This window comes from Hemitrygon akajei, chromosome 7 (genome assembly GCF_048418815.1).
Source record: "Hemitrygon akajei chromosome 7, sHemAka1.3, whole genome shotgun sequence".
Lineage (NCBI taxonomy): Eukaryota > Metazoa > Chordata > Chondrichthyes > Myliobatiformes > Dasyatidae > Hemitrygon > Hemitrygon akajei.
Window position 1 is genome coordinate 146,398,010 of NC_133130.1, and position 26,900 is coordinate 146,424,909.

The 26,900-nt window shown below is 38.1% G+C and overlaps 1 protein-coding gene across 2 annotated transcripts in view; it reads left to right on the forward strand.

Annotated features, from left to right (window-relative positions):
• Nucleotides 1-26,900, forward strand: part of LOC140731026 (neural proliferation differentiation and control protein 1-like) — a 199,222-nt gene that overhangs the window by 158,341 nt on the left and 13,981 nt on the right. For both annotated transcript variants that reach the window (XM_073052206.1, XM_073052208.1), the window contains 4 exons: nt 10,745-10,849; nt 14,364-14,546; nt 18,309-18,375; nt 20,957-21,044. In XM_073052206.1, the coding sequence (XP_072908307.1) occupies nt 10,745-10,849; nt 14,364-14,546; nt 18,309-18,375; nt 20,957-21,044 (443 nt within the window). The remainder of the gene's footprint in view (nt 1-10,744; nt 10,850-14,363; nt 14,547-18,308; nt 18,376-20,956; nt 21,045-26,900) is intronic.

Genomic DNA, 26,900 nt, shown 5'->3' on the forward strand with positions numbered 1-26,900 from the left:
ACTTTGCATTGAATGATCACAATGCCATTAGTTTCAAAGTAAATATGCAAAAAGATAGCTCTGGTCCACAGGTTGAGATTCTATATTGGAGAAAGGCGAATTTTGATAGTATTAGAGAGGATCTGTCAAATGTGGACTGGGACAGGCTGTTTTCTGGCAAAGATGTATTTGATAGGTGGGCAATCTTCAAAAGTAAAATTTTGAGAGTACAAAGCTTGTATGTGCCTTTCAGAATAAAAGGTAAAGATAATAGGTGTAGTGAACCTTGGTTTTCAAGAGATATTGAGACTCTGGTTAAGAAAAAAGAGGATTAGGACCCAGACCTTGCTGTGGCAAATCACTGTTATCCTAGAATATGCCACCCAGTGATTCATTTCAGAAAAAATGGCAGATGGAATTTAATGCAGACAAGTGCGAGGTATTGCGCTTTGGTAGGACCATCCAAGGTATCTCTTACACAAGGAATGGTAGGGCACTGAATAGTGTGGTAGAACAAAAGTATCTCGGAATATGGATCCGTATTCCATTGAAAGTGACATCACAGGTTGATAGTGTTGTAAAGAAAACCTTGGGCACTTTGGCCTTCGTAAATCAAAGTGTTGAGTACAGGAGATGAGATGCTATGTTGAAGTTATATAAGGCAGTGGTGAGCCCTAATTTGGAGTGTTTTGTGTAGTTTTGGTCACCAGCCTACAGGAAAGATGTAAATAAAGTTGAAGGAGTACAGAGAAGGTTTACAAAGATGATGCCAGGTCTTGAAGACCTGAGTTATAAGGAAAGATTAAATAGATTAGGACTTTACTCCTCAGAACATAGCAGGTTGAGAGGAAATTTGATAAGAGGTATACAAAATTATGAGGGGTATAAAATTTAAATGCAAGTAATCCTATTCCACTGAGGCTGGGTGGGACTCCGACCAGAAGTCATGGGTTAAGGGTGAAAGGTGAAAAGTTTAATGGGAACAGGAGGAAAACTTCTTCACTCAGGGGGCCATGAGAGTGTAGAATGAGCTGCCAGCACAAGTGGTGCATGCAAGCTGGATTTCAACGTTTTAGTGAAATTTGCATAGGTACATGGATGGTAGGGGTATGGAGGGCTATGGTCCCAGTGCAGATTGATGGGAGTAGGCAGTTTAAGTGGGTTCAGCATGGACTAAGTGGGTCAAACAACCTGCTTGTGTGCTGTACTTTCTATGTCTCTGTGACTCAATTATGAATAATTCAGCTGAGTACAGAAAGCCATAACAGTGGTGTTTACCAAAAAGCTAAGATCCCAGTAAAGTAGGTTTGGACAAAAGTTTGGGTTATTCATAATTACAATACCTTTCAAAAGTAATCTTGACCACTACTTAGTACTCTCTGAAAGTAGACAATTATTTTTTGCAACTTTGTAAGTGGTGATGATCATTATCAGTTCTTTAATTTGGCCTTGACTTTTTGTAGTAATACTCAGAATAGACATTAGAGAGCACTGTTTAATAACCAGCACAGATATACATTCACCAAGAGACCCAGGGATTTTGTTTTCCATTTTCTCCAACTTCGTGAAAGAAATTTGTATTTTTCAAATGATAGTATGAGGCTTATTTCCTCACATGCGGGACAGAAAGCAAGTAAATAAATTATGCCAGCATTATGACACTTTTTAGCTTTAATGGCTTTTAGACTGTATAATTTAGATTTTTAAGTAATGCATCCTGTCATAATGCATAAACATATAGTTTAAATTTAAGATACATGCATTAACTTTCTCTAGTGATTGGCCACTATGTGTATTATACATGTCAGTTTTATTCATAGATTTTCAAAGAAATTAGTTAATCTTGATTTGCATGTAAAATGGTCAACAATATATATTTCTTAAAATAGATTCTGTCACATTATTCACAGAGAAATAAGTACCAATTATGAAAAGAATTGGTTCTGTTTGTACTGGCAGTCAGGAACTCAATGAAAACATCAGGATATCTTTGCAAGCTGTTTTCCAATTCAAGCCTAACAGCAAGTCTACAAGGATTGAAGGATTGGTACACATCTGAACATTAATCAGATCAGAAGAAAACTCAGCCTCTCAATTGCAGTTTCTGTTTGTCTTTTCAGTAAAGTAGGGTAACAGGTCTCAAAATACTCATGAAAACCTTTCAGTTCCAATCAATTGCCCATCTATTATTTACTATTTTCAATATTAAATATTTCCCTAATAATGTATTGTGTGCCTCCCGTCACTGTTGTTGAAATGCAATGGTCAGTTTGAAGGCAAAGGTTGCTGAAAGTGGAGCTTGTTCCCAGTACCAGCTGCTGTAAAGATCTTGGCAAAGTAGATTATAGTTAATTGTGAGTGCAGAACTGATGTTCCTTATGGCTGAGCAGAAAATCCTGGTGTTTCATGTTTGTTAGTGTCACCAAGACAAGGATAATTAAATAGGAGGAGCTAAGTACTGTAAATGCAAGTTCAAAGCATGTGAACTTGAAGTGATATTGTATTATACCCTTTAGTACCCATTTTTCTTCAAATAATTTACAAAGCAATCAAAATGGAACCATGTTGGCATTCTATCTTCCTGCATCGTAATGGGCATAATGTCAAGGCTCCCCCCTGTGCTTCCCGACCTTTTTCACGCTAACAGCCAATATCATTAAGTAAGGGGTCTGTGGACCCCAGGTTGGAAACCCCACTAGACTGATGTTTAATGCAGTTCAAGTACCCCATTGTCTCTTAAAACAATTAGAAAATGGTAAGGAGTAATGAAAGAGAAGTGACTTGTTATTGCATTTTCTCCTTAAGAAATAGTAATGTTTTTCACAGCCATTGGCAGTCAATATAATAATACCAACACAGAACCCCATATTTACCCGTAATATTATCCTGCAAGTAACACTTTAGGAGATCTAGGCCTCATATGGAGCCAGTGATCATTAATGGAGAATGTGTGGAGCAGGTTAAGACCTACAAGTATCTGGGAGTACAGTTAGACGAGAAGCTAGACTGGACTGCCAACACAGATGCCTTGTGCAGGAAGGCACAGAGTCGACTGTACTTCCTTAGAAGGTTGGCGTCATTCAATGTCTGTAGTGAGATGCTGAAGATGTTCTATAGGTCAGTTGTGGAGAGCGCCCTCTTCTTTGTGGTGGCGTGTTGGGGAGGAAGCATTAAGAAGAGGGACGCCTCACGTCTTAATAAGCTGGTAAGGAAGGCGGGCTCTGTCGTGGGCAAAGTACTGGAGAGTTTAACATCGGTAGCTGAGCGAAGGGCGCTGAGTAGGCTACGGTCAATTATGGAAAACTCTGAACATCCTCTACATAGCACCATCCAGAGACAGAGAAGCAGTTTCAGCGACAGGTTACTATCGATGCAATGCTCCTCAGACAGAATGAAGAGGTCAATACTCCCCAATGCCATTAGGCTTTACAATTCAACCGCCAGGACTTAAGAACTTTTTAAAAGCTATTATTAATGCTTTTTGAGATAGTGATTTAGATACATATATTTTTTTACTGAGTTAAGTATTGTATGTAATTAGTTTTGCTACAACAAGTGTATGGGACATTGGAAAAAAGTTGAATTTCCCCATGGGGATGAATAAAGTATCTATCTATCTATCTATCACTAAGTTAAAATTAGGTGAATGCTTTGGTGGTGTCACTAGCATTGACCTCAAGTTTACTTCTTTTGGAAGTGCAAAAAGAGAAATGGATTATTGATTGCTCAGGTTGCACATCTGAATTTAAGTGTGATGCAGAAAGGCAAATAAGGAAGGAGATAAGATGAATGGAGCTCAACAATATAGGAATTTGGAGACTTGAAATTTCCATTCAATTTATGACATTTTCCATTTTCCAAGCAATTCTGATGAGGTGTTGAACTGTGTTAATTTTCCTGTTAGTGTGTCAATTCCCCTGCCTTGTTATAGAAAACCTAAAAGCCCTAACTTCCAAAATAAAAATTAATTCAGTTTTTCCTTGTATAAAGAGACTCAATGATAATAAACTTACAAAACTCTCAAAGAATCTATACTGCCATCCTGTGGTGAAGTTTATATTTGCAACTGCAGCTCAAAATATGTGAGTTCCCACATAACTAAATGTGTATCAATAGTTTTTTAATGAATTTATTTTAACAAATCTAACCTCAAGCATGATACTACATTTCCTGAAGACTATGGGAAGATCAAAGAAGTACTATAAGCTACACCATCAAAAATAATTTGCAGAATAAAGGCAGAGACACTCGATTGTCAAGACACAGATTTCCATGTATATTATCGAAAAGGCTGCATCCTTTTTGACCTCTATCTGTCTAAAAAGCTTTCCAAAACTGCACTAGGGAAAAAGATAAATCGAAGAAAATTATATTGAACTATCTTCCCACTGAGGCATTAAATAAAAGCTGCATCTGCCAGTTTAGTTGGTCAGATTTCCTAAGCACTCTACAGAGACTATCAGTGGAGTTGTCCTGTGCTCTGGCTTGCATCATTCTCAATCATAACCATAAGTAATATCTATTTTCAGAAAACCCGTTTGTCTTCCTCTGGCTCCCTAATGAGATTGTTTCACCACATCTAGTGAACATGGGGGAAGGGAAGGTGACCAAGTCCTTTTGAGGCTCTGGCACCATTTGAGCTTGAATGGCTGTGAAATGCAGCCTGCAACTGGATTCTCTGTCACAATTTTGCAGAATCTTCTTTTGTTACTGTTAAATAAATCCATAAAAACAACTGCATTCATCTGAATCTGTTCAACCCTCCTAACTCTGATAATCTGCTCAGGACTTTCATGGTACTGGATAGGGAGATTTTCCAAACTATTGGTTACTACTAGTATTACCCAAATACACCTTTAATTCACATTTTTAATATGTTATGCAGTAACAAAGTAAGTTTACTTGGAACTCAGTAAGTTTAAAGGAAGTGAGAGAAAAGGGAGTTCAGAGGGAGTATGGGAAATTGAGTCAGTGAATTTAATGAGAAATTGGGAAACAGCTCCCAGTGAGGCGGATATCAAACAGTGCCATCACAGAGGGTTGCAGATGTTGTAATCTGAAGCAACAAAAAATCTCTGGAGGAACTCTTCATGTACAACCGAATCTAGAATCACAGATGCTGCTGGAATGTGCCGAGTTCCTCCAGCAGACTGATTATTTTAACAAACGATGGAATGGAGAATTATTGTGGTTTTACTATATGCTGATGGGAGAATAGCATGAAAATGAAAGAACCACAAGGCCCTCCATTGGTCCTAGCTGTCTACATGATACACAAGCCATGGTGGTATGATATGGAGAGCAAGCTGTTGACCATGCAGCAAGCTCTCCCTGTCCATGCAGCAGATGAATCCAAAGGAACAGCAGAGAATGATACAATTTGCACCAGCAGTGTTGCAAGAATTACCAGTCAATGTTGAACTCAATGTGGGTCTGCCTTAGGGACTCCATCTTCAGATTTTTCCTTGGGGTTTACTCCCGAAGCCTTTCCCCTGAGTGTATATAGCCGCAAGATAGCAGAGGCTTGAGATCAGAGTTTTCCTTCTTCTAAATGAGCTGCCATCCATCTGCCTGAAGCGACTGGTTTTAAGTCACCAGTCACCTTTGCCCCTTCTGTCAGTAGAAACAATTCTGCCGGGCTTAATAGCTAAGCCACACCTGAAGGCTAGGAGCTGGACTTGATGTTCAGAGGTTATTTGAGATGCATGCTATTGGGAGCATTTAATAGGTATGACAACCTTAAGAAACCAATGTAAGCACACATCTCTGTCATTCCACATATTCACAGTGTATCATGCTACACAGAGAAGATGTTCCAGCCATTCATTTTTGAATTTCCATGAAAGAGCAATTGAAACTCTGGCTGGCAGTGAAAATTAAGATTGAGCAAGAGGACAGAATTGGAGATCTCAGACAGTTGTAGGAGTGGAGGCGGTAACAGAGGCAAAGAGAATTTCAACATGAGTATTTTAAAAACAAACAAGTCACTGGCTTGCAGGACAATGTTGGAATTGTCAAACAGGAATGAAGCATTCATCAGCTATTCTGCTGGAACAGGCATGTGATGAATGACCTTAATGTGTTGTCCTCATGGAGAGATGATATTGTAAGCTTTTCTGAAATGTCAGCTTAGACTCAGGCAATGATCAGGGAGAGCGGAGTATCTGTCATTCTGACTGGTGACCATAGGAAAAAGCATCAGAAGTGAAAATGGGAGGAGATAATTCTCAATCTTTGCTGAAAATTGCATACAGGCGGATTTTGGGTAAGGGTACGATCTGTTGGTGTGCTTCATTGCATAGTAGAATTGTAAAAACTTTGGCCGTTTATATATAGAACATTATCAAATGATGATATAAGAAAGGAATTGGTGTCTTCAGTAGAAGAAAAGATGGTGAATGCCCTTTCTCTAAGACATTATCTTCAAATTTGATTTCACCCCTTTTTTTTGGTGCTGCCAGCTGCAGATTGTGCTTTGTGTTAATTCTCAATTATGTCCCTATCAAAAATGTCTTCAGATTGGCCAGTCAAATCTTCCTGTGTCAGGAGAAGCCAAGAAGGTAGAGACCCTTTTTATGTAAAGACTAATACAGCAACGTGGTTACATTGTGATTGTTCAACAATGGTCATAGGTTGCACCCTAAAGTATGGTAATTTGTTTTAATGAGGATGCAAATGGACCATTGTGCAGAGTGATAATGGTATGCATACATCTATTGCAGGAAAAAATGTCAGATTTACTAATGTGAATAATCTGCAGAAATATCTGTGGAAATGATGGCTGGAATTATTTACTCGAGGTTAATTTGAATTTTTGGCAGATTTGCTCTTTAAAAGACTACCATTCAGTCCCATTTCCAGGCTATGTAGAAAAGCTGGACTTTATCCCTAGGGTTAAAGTCAGTGTAAAAGTATCTTATGGATAGGGGAATCAAAGGATATGGGGACAAGGCAGGAACCGGGTATTGATAGTAATTGATCAGCCATGATCTCAAAATGGCGGTGCAGGCTCGAAGGGTCGAATGGTCTACTTCTGCACCTATTGTTTATTGTCTATTGTCTAATTTAAAATGCAGAACCTGGATTACACCAAATCCTCATTATCCACAACACTGACTTCCTATGGATAACAAGAAACTGTAGATTCAGTGACAGTCACAGGCTATAACAGTAAATCTGCAGTTGATCCATAAATGTAACAGCTTCTATTTACATTACTTTTCAGTGTGGTTTATTTTTGATTGATTGAATCCTTACAGAGGGGTGATTCTGATTTTTATTCTGCCTCCCATGGCAGATTTTAGCAAATGGTTTCCGCTGAATTGTCAATGCTTCCATCCATGCAAACCTGCCCATGTTCCAAAATAATGACCTTCTCAGCCCTTGAATTTCCAACCACAATATTGTTGCTCTTGATTTTTAATTTACCTACTTTAAACACTAGTGATTATAAAATTTGAGAATTATATAATTTTTCATGTTTGTGAAGAATGAACCCTAGAGAAGAATAAACCATGGTTCCCAACCCTGGCATCCAGCCATGCAAGGATGTTTCTACTTACCAGCATGGGTCCTCAATTGCAATCCAACTCAGAGAAAGTGAGATTTTTCAGAAACATCAGGGAGGACTCTTGAAGAATACGTAGTCTTGAAGAAGAGTCTCTGCCCAAAATTTCAACTGTCTATTCATTTCCACAGATCCTGCCTGGACTGCTGAGATCCTCCAGCATTTTGTGTGTGTGTGTGTTGCTTTGGATTTCCAGCATCTGCAGACTTTCTCATGTTAATGTTTACCAACACTCCCAGTAAAACTCAGTTGTCTATGTGATTATGCAGATCCACAAATAGTAAATTGGCTGATAACAAGAATGAGGTGTAATATGTGTTGTTTCATGCTGAAGTCAGCAGCTTAATGCTGTAGGCCTGCTTCATTTATTGAGGACTTACCTGATGGAAGTTAGCTCCTGGCACTGTCTAACTTTCCATTGCAGTACAGAATTAGCTCAGCACATTTAATCTTATTATTATCCTTAACTTATTATCTTTAAACTGACAGCAGAAGTAGATCTATGGACACTAATTCTATGAGATGATTGCCTTTCAATTACATATTTTCCCCGTCTGTTCTGTAGAGAGGTTGGGTGCTCATGAGAAGCTGCAGTTTAGGTGAATCTATTTGGATGCACTGGTGTTGCCCCCTTTCTATTGTGCTCTGGTACCGCTGACTCGTCTCCAGCAGCAGCACCTGCTGAGATACTACGTGACCTGCTCAGTTCCTCCAGCAGTTTGTTTCTACAGATTCCAGCATCTGCAGTCTCTCGAGCAGCCAAATATAAACCTGTTATGGACCAGCTGCTGGTATCTGCACTTCCAGATGGCCCTGATGCTAGGCCCTGATGTCGGCACCAAGTCTCAGTGTCAACAAGGCATTAAAAGACGGCGATTGAATGATAAAGACCAGATAAGGAAAACTGAATAATATGCAGTTCAGCTGAACAGTAAAGTGCAGACATTATCTCTTCTAGGGCATTCTGTGTTTTCTGATGACTAAATCATCCAAGCTCATTCCCTTGCTGCTCCATTGCAGGATGGTAGCAGTGTTTGCCTGCTGCACCAGAAGCAAACCCTAAGAACAGTTGGCTTAAAGTGCTGCCCATTGTGAGCTGGGGAGAGGGGGTAGGGGGCGAGGTCTGCTCTCTATTTATTATGGAGTAAGCAATTTGTCATTAATCTCATCCATCTTCTTTCAGACCCATTGAGTGTTTGCAGCTTGACACTGTGCAAGCAACTTAATTTACATTTGTACCAGCTCCTGCCGTCCTGGTCAAGCCCTCCTGCTTAGAACTGGGCCTGTTTGCTCCTGTCTAGAGAGACTGTGATATGTGATTACCAGACTCCCTGCAGTCTTCACTTGCAACTGCATGCAATTGTTGGGGGGTTATAGGCTAGGCCCTGTGGTATGTGATGTTGACAGTTTTATTTAACAACTCCTGAAGCCGGGTCTTATTGCCTTTACGGCACCCAATTTCATGCTTGATAAACGTTTTGCTTCACTCTTTTCCACAATCCATTCACGGTCTGAGTGGAGGATAATATGCTTTCAATATGATTTCTGTCAAAATTGTACTGGCAAATGAGGTCAATGTAAGACCCACATACTATGCCACAGATTGGGCATGAGGCACTTGACAGGGCGGGCAGTTGGTTTGGGAGGTGGCATCCTGCTTCTGCAGATGGTGCTGATTTTGTTTGTACACATCAAAGGGAACCGAATTCCTAGTGCTATCCTGTATGCTCCCTCTGCACTTTGAGCTGTCACAGGCATCAGATCCTGCAAGTCTGTAGCTCATGACACAGTTAGTAGAGCTGCTGCCTCTCTGATCCCACAACCCAGATCCTTTACCAACCTTCAGAGCTGTCTGTGGGGAATTTTCACTTTCTTCTTGTGCCTGTGTGCGTGTGTCCTCCAAGTGCTCCAGTTTCTTCTCTCATCCCAAAGGCATACAGGTTGATAGGTTAATTGGTCACTGTAAATTGCCTCTGGTGTGTAGATGTACTTTGGGAAGAGTTAATGGAATGCAGGAAGAATAAAACGAGTTAGCCTGATGGTGAACCAGTGCACAGAATCGGAAAAAGCTACATGGACGTTGTTGCAGGGACAGGGAGAGTTGCATTGGATCAGAGATCAGGAAATTTTATGTCAACAAGAGGAGGAGATCACGACAAATAGCAAAGTTACAGTGGTTGTGGTTTTGATGGAAGTGGGGTGATTAAATGGACAGGGCCAAGGAAATGAGATTTTGTTTTCCTTGGAGCCAAGAGACTGCAGATGTTGGAATCTGGAACAACACACAAGATGGTGGAAAATTAAATGGGTCAGGCTCCATTATTCAGAGAAATGGTCTTAACCAATGGACTGTTCATTTCTCTCCATAGATAGAGCCTGACCCGCTGAGTTTCTCCAGCACCTTGCTTGTTGCTGATATTTCACTTGACCTCAGTGACTTCCAGTCTGGCATAGTGGTTTGAAAGCCATAGTCACCTTAAAATACCTAACAGCTGGACCTCCTGGATTAATGCTGCCCATGTTCCCCAGCAATGCTCCAGAAATATTTGTCTGAGGAGGAAAACAAATCTCAAACCATACAGCCTGTCATAGAAATTGTGTTGTTGTTGGGAAAGAGAGTGATGAGTAGCAAGTGTCTTGTTTACTATCTGAGTGACACAAAAAAACTCAGAAATTATTGTTACTGTATTGCACTCACAGCAAAAAAAATCAATCGCACAGCACTGATAAACCTATTGCCTTACGTGTTTTCTTCGTTCACTCTCCTCTGCTGCTGATTTGCTGAGTGCTTCCAACATTTTCTGCTTACATTCTGAAATATTGCTGTTATGGAATTGAATTTCTGGGCTGTTTTAGCTCTGGGTTGCTGTAGTTAAAATCAATGCCCTTTCTATTCTAGCACATACCAATATGGACATGTAATCCTTTGTGTTCAGTACCAATAAATTTATAAATTTATGGAGTATTTATTTAAATTAGCCCCACTGGGCATTTATCTTATTTTTAATTAACTATTTAAATGAGTTTATACTGGAGGTTAAAAGGATAAGTGGTTTGTAGAATTAGATTTGGCCCATTTACCCTCAAGGTAATCAGTACTTTACGAAAGATCAATTTCTGTTATCTTACCTTTTCTTTCTTTAAAACCATTGCAGGTTGCTGTGTATTCAGATTTTTTTTCTCTCTTTTTCCCTGCAGGAAAACACCATGGAGCCCCAGATATTGATGGTGATATTGATTACATAGCATCGATCCTAGCTAAAAAAGTTGATAGTTCACATACGCTACAGCTAGATGCAGTAGGTAAATGCGCTCACTGTTCATTCAGCACATGAGAAGGCTTAAGACCTAATTCTAAATGTGAAATAAATTGTTTCGAGACTCTTTGTATCCTTTGTTTAAGGCCCCTGCTGGGTTTTGTTCCTATGTTTCCACCAATGATGCAGGCAGGTTCTCTGCTGGTCACCATTACCTGCTGTAAAATAGTGACACTTTGATCTGTTACTGTGATGACTGCAGTACTGTCAGCTCAGACTTGAATGTTGTCAGCTGTGTTGAGCGAAGAGGGAAAGCTGATGTGAATAAATAAAGCTAACATCAGAATGAAAAACGTCAAAATAAAGCTTTCACCTGCTTATCCTGAATTTTGCTATTCATGTCCTGTTCTGCACATAAACATAAGTTTCACATCATCTAAGTCAGTGGCAATAAATCTGATTCTGAACCTACTTTGTGTGTTTCGATGTGCCCATTAACTTCTTTTGGTTTCCTGCTCTTTTGCTCAGTGAAACTGTAATCTTATTCCTGAATTTTTCCATTGTAGTTATTCCTTCATACCAAAAAGTCCTCTAGCACCTTGTTTTCCAACATCTGTAACTTTTACTACGTTTTGTTATCACACTATTGGTGACAGGAGTTTATAGTAATTGCCATTAAATGCTTTACAACTTTCTTCCATCCTTCCATGAAGTCTCTCTTTTTTCACCGTCTCTCAATTCAGCATGATTCTAATCGCTAAATGTACAAAGATGCTGCAAAATCTAGCCATTGAAATCAACAATGCTCAAATAATTAGCCGCCTGGCAGCAGAGAGAAACACAATTTTAAGGTCTATGATCTTGCATTAGACCTGGGGAAAGTTAAAACATAGCAAATTTTTAAATCTCAGAGAATGGGAAAGGGGTGAGGGAAAAGAATGAGATAGAACAGAAGGAATTTTCTGTGAGGCTGGAGACCAGCAGAAGTTGAATGAAGAGTGAGTGGCAGTTATTGCCTGGACTTATCGGTATTCAATGTTTTAATTCTGCCTTCAAGTGCACCTCAGATTACGATACAGTTCCATTTCTAAGAGCTGTTCATAACCCTAACATTTTGCAAACCAGAAATATGACCAGCCAGCCATATACTTACATAAAAACATAGGCCAACCAAAGTTCATGTGTAGATAAACCATAGTGTTTATCTCAACCATTCAAAACCAAGGTTGCACATGGCAGACAATGCCTGCAGCCTTGCAGCAGCAGTAAATCCCTCATACCTGTGTCCCAGTTGCTTATTTGTGTAAAGTCAGGCATTCCTCAGCTGGAGAGAACCTTCACATTTGCTGGCAACGCAAGAAGGAGCTTTATTTAAACAGAGATGTGGGAAATTTGGAATTTGGTACAGAGAAATTCAAGGACAGTTTTAATGGAGCTGAATCCAGCCCATGCCATACTCCCTTCACTCCGCCACTTCTCTCATCCCCCAGCTCTGTCCCTGTAGCCCCACTGCTCTTTTTGCAGCTTTGTAATTCCAAACAAATCCTGCATCACCACCATGACCACACTAAGGGGGAGCACTCAGTGATGTCTGTGGATTCTGAGACCCTGTTCAATTTGCCCTAATGACATTCAGAAGGCTTAACCTTGTCAAAGACCATTGAACAGCTTTAAATGCTTTTGATTATCTGATAACTAAAATGGTTTGAAAAAACTAAAATAATTTAAAGATACATGCTAATAAATGAAATAAAGAAAAATCAATCATTTACCTGCACTCAGTGGCCACTTTATTAGGTACCTAATATGTTCAATGTGTCGTTCATTCAGAGATTCTCTTCTGCACGCCACTGTTGTAACTTGTGGCTGCTTGAGTTACTGTTGCCATCCTGTCAGCTTGAAACAGTCTGGCCATCCTCCTCTGACCATATTAACAAGGCATTTTCACCCGCCGAACCTCCACTCACTGGATGATTTTTGTTTCTCGCAACATTTTTTGTCAATGATAGAGACTGTTATGCGTGAAAATCCCAGGAGATCAGTTTCTGAGATACTCTGATCACCCCATCTGGCACCAGCAATCATTCCTCAGACAGTCACTCAGATCACATTTCTTCCCCATTCTGATGTTTGGTCTGAACCTGCATTGATGAGCCTAATAAAAGTGCACCTAATGAAGTGGCCACTGAGTGTATATTTGCCCTTTATGGTTCGGGTTGGTAAATTCTAGATGGTGTGAGGTGCAAGAAACAGAATTTGTTACTAGTCTAGATAACCACATGAATGTAATGTTGCAGCAAGGCTCAGGTGATAGTAGCTCCAGACCTGACCTGAATGCGATGGTACAGCAAGATCTGACATCCAGTGCATTTCTGACCTGAGTGCTGCCATGCACAGGTGCAAACATTAGGAACGTGGCGTCCTATCAAGAGCGCCTCACTGACAGTTCTCTTCTGAAATGCCATAAAAAGACATGTTTCAGCCCAAAGTGCTCAAGATTAGAAAGAGTTTGTATGGTGGGGCAAACTGTTTTCATTGTTTGGAAGGTCAGCACTGGTGGGGAAGGGGAACATTCTTAAGATCCAAGGAGAATCTTTGCGTACAGGGATCATGCCCAACTTTCTGCGTTGGCCCTGGAGTGATTCCCCACAGCTTCACAGATAGATCCAGTTGAGCAGGAAGCCTCCACCCATGAAGTGGAGCAGTTTGTCAACTATGGAACCCATTCCCCTTGAAGCCTCTGTTAATTTAAAGTTGAAATAGATTTCACTGATCAAATAAAATACGTTAAAATTAATGTATTTGATTAAAGGTATTGAAATAGAATTAAACTTTTTAACTTAATTTATCATTCTGGCCCCCATTCATGAATGGGGTCGTGTTACAATATGCTAAAAGTGGCTGATCTAAATCAAGGGAGGGAAGTAGAAGTGATTTAGCTGTAAAATGCATATTCCAGTTTTCCTGCAGGGTTTCCACCAGTTCTGTGCAGAATTGGAAGCCCTGTTTCAGATGAAGGAGGGAAGAAGGATGAGGAACTGAGAGCTAAAGGGAATTAAGGAAGGGTGGATGAGTAAAGAGGAAGGTGGAGTGAAAGGGAGGAGGAGAAAGGCAAGATAGAAAGAGAAAGGGGGTCTTGTTTGAGGATAGTAATGGGATCTGTTGTAAGCATGGTTACACTAGATCAGGAGCTCCCAACTTTTTTATATCGTGGACCAATAACATTAAGCAAAGGGTCCATGGACCCCAGGTTGAAAATCCCTGCATTAGATCGATTGTAGGCAGTAACTGGCTAGAAATAAATATTTGCCAAATCAGTTTGCATGAAGATAATTAGTGCCTTCAGCAGATGTAGGTGCAAATTGTAAATTACTTGGACTTCCTCTGTCCTTCTCTACAGCAAGCAGGAAAGATGACTGTTTAAATTGTAGACAGCAATCTGTCTTCTGTATTCTTGTGATATTGTGGAGTCAAGACTTCTATGTACTACCATGTCTTAAAATTACTAAAGGAATCTTTTTGTCAAATATAAGTTCTTGATCCATCATCTTTGTTTACAGATGACAGGATGCAAGCTACTAAACTACAAGATGAATCAAGAGCAGGTCGCGCAGACGTACCATCCAATAAAGATAAGTCCATTTTGACCACACACACACCGCAAAAAAAACCTACTAAAGTGTCAGCAGTGAAGAGTGACCCAAAGAAAGCCCCTGTTCCTGTCGCTGATGCTATCCTGCTCAGTAAGTATTTATTGCACTTCAAATAAATTGGGCGTGTGAACTCTTTTCTGAAAAGTTTTATGGATGCTGTTTAGATTACACGTTGTTTACAAAATGGTAAGAGAAAATTATGTGCTGTTTCTGATATTTAAGCTAAACAGTGCATCTCAATGTGTTAATTAAAATGGACACATTAGGTATGCAGAATTGATGGTTAGTGACCTCAATCCTCATGATGCATACTTGAAACCCAGCCTGTTAACTTGGTTATTATCTACCTAATCCACTTTGTTAATGGCACATAGGAGATGTGCATCTAAAAGAAGTTCCTCCCTGCACTTCGTTTGACACATTGGTGGCAACCTTGCCATCTCTTTAGCATTTGTTTTACAAAGCCGAGTTACTAGCTCAGCACTCAATCCAGCACAGATGGAAAATGTGCAAGGAGTTGGCCAGATTCGAAACCATGACCTCTTGTTCCAAAGTCTGAGTACAGAAACCACTACACCCCTGGCAAAAATCAGTAGTATTTAAATAAGTCCTCCTAGAGCGTGTTGGGTGTTGAACAGGTCAGGGCACTTGTTCAAACTGTGTTGAGAGTCAGTTTTCAGGGAAAATCAGATCTCTTGAGTACAAATATATGTATCCTGTAGTGGAAATATCTCCAGTTTGATCAAGGAGAGAAGAAGAGGGGCACATTATCAAGGAAAAGAATAGGAAGAGGGTATTGGACTCTAGGATGTGGGTCATACATGCACCTAATAGAGGGAAATCTTGTCTGGAACCTGTTCAAGGATACCCAATACATGTTGGCACAGCTCTATTTAAGACACAACACAATCTTGATATTATGCAGACATTATAATCAATGTGACTCCACAGGAGGAGGAAGATGACAGCCAAGCCTAAATGAGAGGCTCGGTTTGGAAGGACACTTTTAATAGCCCTTTTTTTCACCTTATAATGCTAGTTCACCATTAATAAAACAAAGCAAACGAGACATTTCATGGGTATGTTCAGCAAGATCAGGCTTGGGCAAGTAAATGACATGATACATTCATGCCAAGCAACTGTTAGGAAATTACCACCTTCAGTAATAGGGAACTTCAATGCGTACTCTTGATGTTCAATGGTATCAATGTTTCTAAATCCTCTGCCCTGTGAATTTGGAAATAAATATTTATGTTAATGTATTTGGGACAAATATTTAATCAGTAAAGCTGGTAGACTTTGCAAGGTTGGTATTCTGTAGCAGTGGTCTTTTCTTGACATTGTGTTTCTTGAAGATGAAAAGGGCAAGTCAAAACTCTCTCATGCTGTCTGATATTTTATCAATAGTCTCAGGCAAGCTATTTTCTGCCTCAAATATACATGCATCCATATCCATCAGATTTCATCTGTAGCACAGATTCCCAACCTGGGGTCCAATGGACCCCTTGCTTAATGGTAAGGGTCCATGGCATAAAAAAGGGTTGGGAACCCTGATCTGGAGGCTACTAATCAAAGTCACCATCTAAGTACATTGGAGCAGAACTCATGTATGTGACTTCTCTCTCTGTCGAATCAAAATTTGGCCTTCTCATAGGCTGAAGGCCATTAATGGATGGTAACCCACCATGTAGAAATTTGACATCTTAACAATCCTATATAATGCACCCTATCATAAAATCTAATGGCTACTCATCCTGGATTGTGAGATGGATGTCATCTCTTGAGTTTCTTCTGGCTCTGGAGAGTAGTTCTTGATTTCTGAAAGAGGGAGATGAATAAAGTGATGGGGAATGTAAGTACTAAACACTACTTACAAAGCAATGGAACAAAAATAGGAGAAAAAGTTTTGACATTTGATTTATCATATTCAAAGACTTCCGCACCAACCACTGCATCACCTTGCACTTGATTTTGATGTCTTCATTGGTCTTCATCTCCCTCTCTGGTTTTCATGTTGAGCTTTTGGTGAATTTAATAGTGCTGCTATATTTTTTTTTAAATCCAGAACAAATATTTATAGGTTATTATTTGTATTATTTTAGCATGAATCTATCAGCATTCTTAATGTAAATAAAGAATATGGATTTTTAATTAAGTGAAATCTGACTGAGAGTATGTACTATAGATTTTCAGCTTGTTGTGTAGACAGTTTCATTAGCAACAAAGTGCAAACCTAATAATCACATATCCACAGTTTAATTAGGCAATCACCATGTATTTCAGACTCCTGCTAATCTCAGGCTATTGAATTGTGAAGTACCATATAATTGGTGACTGACTATATCAGCCAGCTCCTAAAATAAACAGCATGCCTATTTTTGAAACAAAAAGTTTCAATTTCCCATTTATATGACGCCAATGGGAGTTCATTTCCTGATTAATATGGGAAAAGTCTACTTATACAATGCAGGTCATTCCTAATGGTTTCCAAGAATTAGAACTGTAAATCAGAACTTGAGATTTTAATTTCCCTCTCATTGTGGCCAGTGTATCATCAAATAGAGTGGTACCAGATCATAACCACTCTGTTGCTTATTGTGACCCTCTGCATGTAATCGCCACACATAAATGAAAGCTGACACTTATTACATGCAGGTGTCACTCATACCTCAGTAATTTATAAAGAATGTGCAAACATGTTTGGACAAGTTCTTGTATCAGTAATTTTCACCTTTTTTTGGTGTACTTTATCCAACAAAAAATAAATCTACCTTCTACAAGATACAGGTATGAAACCTGACTATTTGGAAATTCCTGTGGTTCAACATCTGGCTCATTGGGTCCCCAATTCCCTGACACGCCTTTGCACAACAGGACCCAGTGCCTGCGTTCATCTTCAAGCATATGGAGTCTCTGTTTCTCGTGCTGTCTGTCACACACTGAAGCCCTGGTTCACTCACTCTTTTAAACTTGCTTCTATTTCCTTCACTTCACTGGAACTTCCTGAGTGTAATAGAATATTTATTATTCTACTGTGCAACATCTTTCTTTAAGAAAATGAATTTAAAAGTATATTTGAATATTAGCTTTCACTAGTCAGAACAATTTGCTAGAATGGCACCACAAAAATATCAAGCTTTCTGGATAAATGGAATTTTACTGTTACGGTTTTTGGAGAACAAAGGGATTATTAGACTGATACTGACCATTTTTTTCATTGTGTTACCTTAAAAGTCTTGTGCTTTTCAATAGTATTTTAAGAAGGTGAGAGTGAGAGCTTATAGCTAATTCTAACACGGATTTATATCCTTTTGCTCCATTAACTGAAATTTATCACTTCCTTGTATTTCAATTCTGTCTTCCCTTGTGTATGACTAGATAGACATGGACATAAGCCACAGGTTGCATTTGTTGCTGTTTGGTGCCCACACTGCACCACCTGCTCCTGCAATGGCATTGAACTGCTCCCAGTCTACCCAAAATGGAGATGTGGCAACTTTAAGTAATGCATTTTACATACAAAGTTATAGAAGCATATTTCTATAATGTATGTATAATGTATTTAACAAAATTATGTGGGTTAATTGAGTCACTGTCAAGAAATATATAATTTTCTAAGTAAATGTTATCTAATTGGAAGAAGTTCTATTTCCAGCGAAAACTTCACTTCAGACCATCTAATCTGTTGTACAACCATTGCCTTCCAAGTAAGTGAAGGAGTCTGTTCAAAGTGAGTGTGATATCTGTTTTGATTTAATGAAGAGCAAGTTCTAGACATTTTGATTAGATGGTGATATATTTCTGAAGAGGAATATAAAAAGCAATTAACATTTGCTGTTATTTATTCCTCAGCTCTAATCATCACATGCACAGTGGCAGGTATTTCAGGATTAATCATCGCTGGTATCTACTGGTACAGGTAAGTACTTAAATTGTTGATGTGGATGAATAAGAAGACATTAAAGTTCAGAATAGAATGGAATTGTTTTACTCTGTGTGTGAGTGAGTGTGTGTGTGTGGGGGGGGGGGGGTGGGGGGGAAAAGTAAGAAAGCTGGAAATCAGAGGAGAGTTACCTGAAATTAGAAAATTTAATGTGAGGTCCAACACAAAAAAGAGGAACAACTACCCTTTTTCTGCCTGTGAAATCTACAACCCAATGGTATGAACACTGAATTTTCAAATTTCAGGAGACCTTCTTTCTCATTCTCCTTCTCTGGCCCACTTATTTTTCTTACCTACATCCTCTAATCCCTATCACCCATTTTGTCCACCTCCCTCTCCATATTCCTTCCATCTACTACTCACGCATCTCACCCACAGGCTCTCTCAGTCTCCCCCGTTTGGTCTTGATTTCAACTGTATTTCATCTCTCTCCTAATGCCTCCCATAATCACCTTGCTTTCTTATTAGATTCCAGAACTGGTCGCCTTTGTATTACTTCCCTCCCTCTACAGTTGCCTTCACATTCATCTTCTCTCAACCTGGCTCCATCTTCCTCTTATTTTTCTGAATCCATCTCCATCTTCCATTACCCCGTTTGATTTGTCTATCATCCTTCATCCTTCCTCTATCCACCAATCATCTCTGGCCCTGCATCATTACTTCACCCTTTGTCCTTATACGGGCTCTCTCCCTTCTCCACTTTTGTCCTGATGCAGGGTTTTGAAACCAAATGTTTACAATTCCTGCCCATCTTCCTCCAACAAATGTTGCTTGACATGTTGAATGACTCCAGCAGATTATTGGTCATTGTGGGACACAAAGGTCACAGTCCTCCAATCAGAAAAACACCCTTCTACTGCCCTCTGTCTTCTATGACCAAGCCAATTCTGGATTCAAATTACCAGCTAACCATGGAACCCATGTGACTTAACCACCTAGACCAGCCTACCATGAAGGAACTTGTCAAATGCTTTACTAAAGTTCATGTAGACCACATCCACTGCTCCACTCTCATAATTATCTTTGGCACTCTTGTAATTGTTCAGACGACTTATGCAACAGGACCTCCATATACAAAGTCATGTTGACCCATCTCTACTAAGTCTAAGATCTTCCATATGTGAATAAAAATCTTATCCCTGAGAATCTTCTCTAGTAATTTTTCTACCATGTAAAGATGTAAAGCTCCTGGTTATCCTGTAATTTCCTAGTTTGCCACCGTTGCCCATTTGAAACAAAGTTGGCTATTCTCTAGTCTTCTGGCACCTCAACCATAGCTAAAGAGAACACAGGTTTCTGTCATTGTCCTAGCAATTTCCTTTCCTCCCTTGGTACCATGGGATATATCCCATCAGGCCCTGGAGACATTCACCATATTATTTTTAAAGACACCCAGTGCCTCTTCAACATCCTGTAGAATATCACCATACCCGTCTCCATTCTTCCAATCATCTTTCTCCTTGGTGAATACTGATGCAAAGTACTAATTTAGTATCCTACCCACTTTCTTTGGTTCCATGCTTAAACTCCTTGTTTTAACCTTCAGTGGATATATTGCTTCTAGCTGGCCTCTTGCACAGATGTGTATAAAGATACCTTGGGATTCTATTTAATTCTGCTTGCCAAGAATATTTTATGGCCCCTTTTAACCCTCCTAATTTCTTGTTTAAGTTCTTCCCTGCTTCTTTTTATATTCCTTAAGGGCCTTCATTGATTTCAGCTTCTTATTACAAAGCACATTTCTGATTTTAGGTAATTCTTCATATAAAAAGTGATAATGCTATTAAATGAGCTCCTGACTGGGAGGCCCAGTTTGCTCTTCAGGTATATTGTGCAGATATCCATTTGCCTTGCTGAAAAACTGGACAAATTTCAGATATTATCGGTGATTACACATCTTTAAAGCCACAACTAGTTGAATGCCTATGTTTCTATTGTACTGTGTCTTGTATTGTGCTGCTGCTAAGAAAAGCTATTTTTTTATGGCATGAATAGTGGGTACCTATGCCTATGACAACAAAAAACTTGAACTGGAACATGAGTGTGAGCACTGTGGAGCCCCAAAAACTGAAAACATGAGCATCTAAAATTATTCAAAGGTCATGTGCACACTAGTTCATTTCTTAGTTGGAGTCATCAGAGTGATAATTGGGCAAAGGTGAATATATTTAATACCATCTCATCCGGCCCAGGAAATGGGAAACTCCTAATGATTTCTGTAGTGATCACTGTATTTGCCTTTGCTAATATAATGATAAAGAGATCTTATGAAGGGTCTTGAAACATCAATTGTTCTTTTCCCTCCATGGATGCTGTCTGACCTGCAGAGTTCCTCCTGAATTTTGTGTATATTGCTCAAGATTTCCAGCATCTGCAGAATATTTTGAAACTCATCAGGAGATATAATCCCGCTCAACTAAGATGTAATTTATTTGTCACTTTGCATAGGAATGTGTTTTCACATTTTTTTTGTATATCTGTGCACTTGTAATGCTACTGTGACTCTGCAATTTCCTTTGGGATCAATAAAGTATCTATCTATCTATCTAAATTATAGGTTACAGAAAGAGGTGAAGTTAACTCAGAAAGTAGATTATGTAGGCTACGGCAAAGCTGGACCCACTGCCCAAACTGAGAAATCCCTGGTAAGTTCAGGATGTTGTCTGTACATAAACTGAACCCTATGTGATCACTAATCTGCAGTGTTAACTGTTTCTCTCCCCACCTCTAGATTCTGCCCAACTTCTAAGTATTCCTCTTTGTATTGCAATTATTCTATGATAACTGCTTGAAGGATTGATATGGTATAACAAAAGTGCAAGTTCTTTCACTGTACTAGAAAGAATCAACCCTTTAAATGAGCATTGCTTCACTAAATACCCATGCAAGTGGTATAATGTCACTAAATTCATCACTTCAATGTAAATCTTTTTTCTCTCTTTTAAAATTTTCCCTTCATTCCTCCTAGACAGTAGTTCTGAATTATTCCTGGTACAACACCCTCATCTAGAACCCTCAAAAGCAAAAATAAATCCTGTAATTTTGGCCTCTTTAAGCAACCCTGAATTTAAGTGCTCAATCTTTTGCTCAAACTGTTTCCCTGCAATCCTTCAAAGTGCCCAGGAGGATCTGGCATGTTATACAGCTTTTGTCATTGATCACATCCATGAAGCAATGAACTGGTGTAAAATTAGTGTCTATCTTGGCAACGCTTTGGCTTCCAAAATCCTTATTTTATATTAGTTTGCATGATTAAGTTTTGTCGTGAGTCAGCAGGTGACAAATCAGCATATAGGAGGGAGATTGGAAATCCGACTGTGGTGCCGCAACACCTTCTTACTGTCAGCAAGACCAAGAAGCTGATTATTGACTCAGGAAGAGCAGACTGGAGGTCCATGAGCCAGTCTTCATCAGGGGAATCAGAGGTGGAGAGGGTCAGCAACTTTAAATTCCTCAGTGATACTGTATAATTTCAGAGGACCTGTCCAGGGCTTAGCATGTAAGTGCAATTATGAAGAAAGCATGGCAGCACCTCCACTTGGGGGTTTGTGAAGATTTGGCATGACATCTAAAACCTTGACAAACTTTTATAGATGTGTGGTGGAGAGTATATTGACTGGCTGCATCACAGCCTGGCATGAAAACACCAATTTCCTTGAATAGAAAATCCTACAAGAAATAGTGTATACAGCCCAGTCCATCACAGGAAAAGCCCTCCCCACCATTGAGCTTATCTTCATAGAACATTTTTGCAGGAAAGCAGCATTCGACATCAGGGTCCACCACCACACAGGCCATGTTCTCTTCTCACTGCTGCCATCAGGAAGAAGGTAGAAGAACCTCAGGAATCGCACCACCAGGTTCAGGAACAGCTATTACCCCTCATTGATCAGAGTCTTGAACCAGCAGGGTTAACTACACATGCTCCATCACTGAAATGTTCTCACATGGACTCACTTTCAAGGACTCTTCATCCCATGTTCTTGATACTTGTTGTTAGACTACTACTGGCTGTTGATGCAATAGCTGTGCTTTTATAAGTGCATCTACTCTTTTTAATTTACTGCTTCCAACTTGTTTTGAAAACTTACTTTTAAATGTAATATTGCTTTATGATGAGTCGTGCTAAATCTACTAAAAAAGAAGAGGACCCTCCAGTAACTTTGGAAGCTATTATGGAGACACTTCTGCAGCATAAAAATGAACTTTCGGAGGAGTTCCAGCAACTCAGCGCTGAATTTAAACGAATGGATGTAAAATTGGACTCTATTCTAAAAATTTAAGTGAACACGATAAACGGATAAAAGAGAACAAAGTCTCTTTGACGATGTTCAACGTGAAGATTAATGACCTGGAACAGATCTATGATAAACAGTTAAAGGTTAATGAAACTCTAAGACAGAAGATTGTCGACTTAGAAAATAGAAATAGAAGAAATAATTTACATATTCTGGAGTCATGGGAAGGCAATCAGCCTTCAGAATTTTTTGCAAACCTTTTAGCTAATTTATTTCAGAATATTTTAAGATCTCCACCTAAAATAGACCGACCTCACAACGCCTGTACCAAGACTTCCCGCAGAAGGATAACCCCGTTCAGTGATAATTTGCCTACACAATCTTCAAACAAAGGAACTTTTAATTCATGAAGCTCGTCGGAAAGGTATGATTGATTATGAAGATCAGAAGTTCAGAGAATTGTGGAAGATTTTTCACCTGAGGTGTTGAATGAACACTTCAAGTTTAAAAAAGTCATGTTGAAGCTCTATAATAAAGGTTTTAAAACCTCTCTTCGTTACCTTGCTCATCTTGGACTCATTTTGAAAAATAGCTCTCAGAGATGGTTCCAGTCGGCTTAAGAGGCACAGGATTTCTTGAGTGCCGAATCAATTTAACTGTTCAATAACTCTTTACACAAATTTATGTTGCGTCTGCTTGATGGATTTTTTTTTTAAATCAGCGGTCTAGTTGTTCATTACTTTCTTTTATGAACAATTGGTTTTTTTTTACTTTTGGTATACCTTATCTAATTTTTTTGTACTTTTATTCCCTTGTTTAGAAAATTTAAGATTTAATATTAGTAAGTTTTCTTTGAGTTAATACTTTTTAAGCTAATATGTTTTCAGCTTTCATATGTCTTTCTAATTTTTTTATACTATAATTTTCTATGATTTTTTTTTAATACGTTTAATTTTGCTCTGTTTCTTGTTATGTCTTGTTGGAATACAGTTTAGTATTGAAAATTTTTTTGGGATCTCAGCCAGTAGTTTGTTTTGGGAAGGAATGATAGATATAGCTGTTAACTGTTCTTTGGTCAACCTTCTCTCTTTGGGCAGGGGTTGGGGGTGGTTTTCTTTTTTTCAATCAGCTGTTTGGTTCTCTTAGCTTCATTTGTTGCTTGGTTACTTTATCTTAAAGCTCATTGTTTGGATTTAATATATATTCCTGCTGTTTTTATTCTAACCTCTCTTTTAAGTAATATTTAAAATGGATCATGCAATTAATTTACTTAGTTTTAATGTGAAAGGATTAAACCATCCTGTGAAACATAACAAGATATTTAATTATATTAAGAAATTGAATGTCTCAATTATTTTTTTTACAAGAAACACATGTTCATAAATGTGAAAATTTACATCTTTTCAGCCATTGGAAAGGTGTATCTTTCCATTCCTCCTTTTAGGCTAAGACAAGAGGAGTTTCGATTCTTATAAACAATTCAGTTTCGTCCATTCAATATAATGTAGTGTCTGAAACCAATGGGCATTTTGTTATAGTGTCAGGGAAATTAGATAATAAATTAATGGTTTTTGTTAATTTGTATGCCCTGAATATAGATGATCCAGGCTTTTTTGAACTTTTTTTTTGCTTTTACCAGACTTAAGTTTATATTCTTTGGTTTTAGGAGGAGACATCAACTGCTATTTAGATCCTGTCTTAGATCATTTTTCTTGTAAATGATTGACTTGTAGCAGATCTGCCTCCTTTATCCAATCTTTTCTAATGAAAAGTGATATTGTTGATATTTGGCATTTTTTGCATCCAACTGATAAAGAGTACTCATTTTTTTCTCATGTTCATCATTCCTATTCCAAGATTGAATTTTTTTTAATTGATAGCCAATTGATTCCATTGGTTCGTTCCTGTCAATATAAAGAAATTGCTGTTTCAGATCATGCTCCTGTGTTTTTATCTTTAAATCTTCCGGGTGTCTCCCAAATAAACAGATTCTGGCATTTTAATCCAAATTTGTTATCAGATAAAGATTTTTTAAAATTTTTGAAGAGACAAATTATTCTTTTTTTTTGAAGAGAATACGCTAGAAGAGACTTCTAGTCTTATCATATGGGATGCTTTTAAGGCTTATATTAGAGGTAACATTATTTCCTTTACCACATCTGTTAAGAAAAAAGCTAATAAGGAAGAATTGAATTAGCCAATCGGTTGAAACAATTAGACCAAAAACATGCTTTGGCTCCAGATCCTGTTTTATATAAAAGACGTGTTGAAATTCAAACTAAATATGATCTGCTTTTAACTTTAACAATTGAAATGCAACTTTTAAAAGATAAAATTCAGTTTTATGTTCATGGAGAAAAATTGGGTAAACTATTAGCTAACCAATTAAAGACCTTTATAGTTAAACGTCAAATTAAAGAAATTTGTAAAGCTAATGGTGATAAAACATCTGATCATTTAGAAATAAACGATGCTTTTAGAGAATTTTACTCTAAAATTTATAGTTCTGATCCTCCTAAAGGTAATACTCTAATGAATAATTTTTTAGGTTGATTAAACATTCCTACACTTTCTGATGATACTTGAAAATTGTTGGATCAACCTATTTCTTATGAGGAAATTGCCAAGGTTGTTCACTCTTTGCACTCAGAGAAGGCTCTGGGTCCTGATGGATTTTCTGGAGAGTTTTATAAGGCTTTTTCGTTTTTGCTTATACCTCATTTATATTCAGTCCTTTCTGACTCTTTTAAATTAGGTAATCTTTTTATGAGCTTCTAGTTTGCTTATTCTTAAAAAGAATAAGGAACCATTTGAATGCTCTTCTTATAGATCTATTTCCTTACTTAATGTTGATACTAAAATTTTATCTAAACTTTTGGCTTGTAGGATTGAAAATATTTGCCATCTATTATCTCTGATGATCAGACTGGATTTATCAAAAATTGATAATCCCACTTTAATATTCGTCGTTTACTAAATGTTATTTATTCTCTTTCTAAAGAGATTTCTGAATATGTGATACCCTTAGATGCTGAGAAGGCCTTTGATTGGGTTGAATGGAATGATCTATTTAAAACTTCAGGAGAGTTTAACTTTGGGCCCGATTTTATTCAATGGATTAAGTTACTTTATTTATCTCCCTCTGCTCAGGTTCTTACTAACTCTCTGTACTCTAAATCATTTAAAATTCATCGTGGAACTAGACAAGGTTGTTCTTTGAGTCTTTTGCTTTTTGTTTGGTTTTAGAACCTTTAGCTATAGCTTTCTGGGAATCTAATGATATCACTAGTATTTTAAGGAGGGGTATTACCTACGAAGTTTTGCTTTATGCTGATAACCTTTTCTTTTACATTTCTAATGTGGAGTCTTCCTTACCTTCTTTACTTTACTCTCTAGCTTTAGTCAGTTTTCAGGATATAAACTTAACTTTCATAAGAGTGAACTTTTTCCTTTGAATAATTTGGTATTAGTCAAAACTAACCTTCCTTTTAAAATTGTAAGAAATCATTTTACTTACTTGGGCGTAACAATCACTAGGAATTATAAATTCCTTTTTTTACACTTCTGAATTACGTTAAGAAGGTACTATCTAGTTGGTCACCCTTCTCATTTTTGTTGATTGGCTGAATCAATTCTATTAACATTAATATTTTGCCTAAATTCTCGATTAAATAAAGTTCATCTTCAAAAAGCTAAAAAGAATGGAGATTTAGCCAATTTCAGCATTTATTACTGGGCAGTCAACATATGGAATCTTACGTTTTGGTTATATTATATTAATCGAGAGGACTATCTGATCTGGGTTTCTTTAGAAGCTAACTGTTAATAAATTTTCCATCATTTCTCTTCTCGGATCCTCAATTCCTTTATCTTTAAGTAATTTAACTGATAATTTTGTAGTTAAACACACTTTGAGGATTTGGGTACAATTTAGAAAATATTTTGGTTTATTGAGTTTTTCACTTTCCAGTCCCATTTTTTCTAATTATTTTTTAAACCTTCTATGTCTGATGTAGTTTTAAAGAGTGGAATAGATTGGGTATTAAACGTTTTCATGATTTGTTTGTTGGAGATAGTCTCTTTTCATTTGAACAACTGTCACTTAATTATTGTCTACTGAGAACTCACTTTTTCGATATTTACAAATTAGAGACTTCTTGCATTCTCAAGTACATACATTTCCTAAAAGTCCAGATAAAAATTTACTTGATATAATTTTTAATTTGAAACCCTTCTATAACGCATCTATATCTAACATTTATG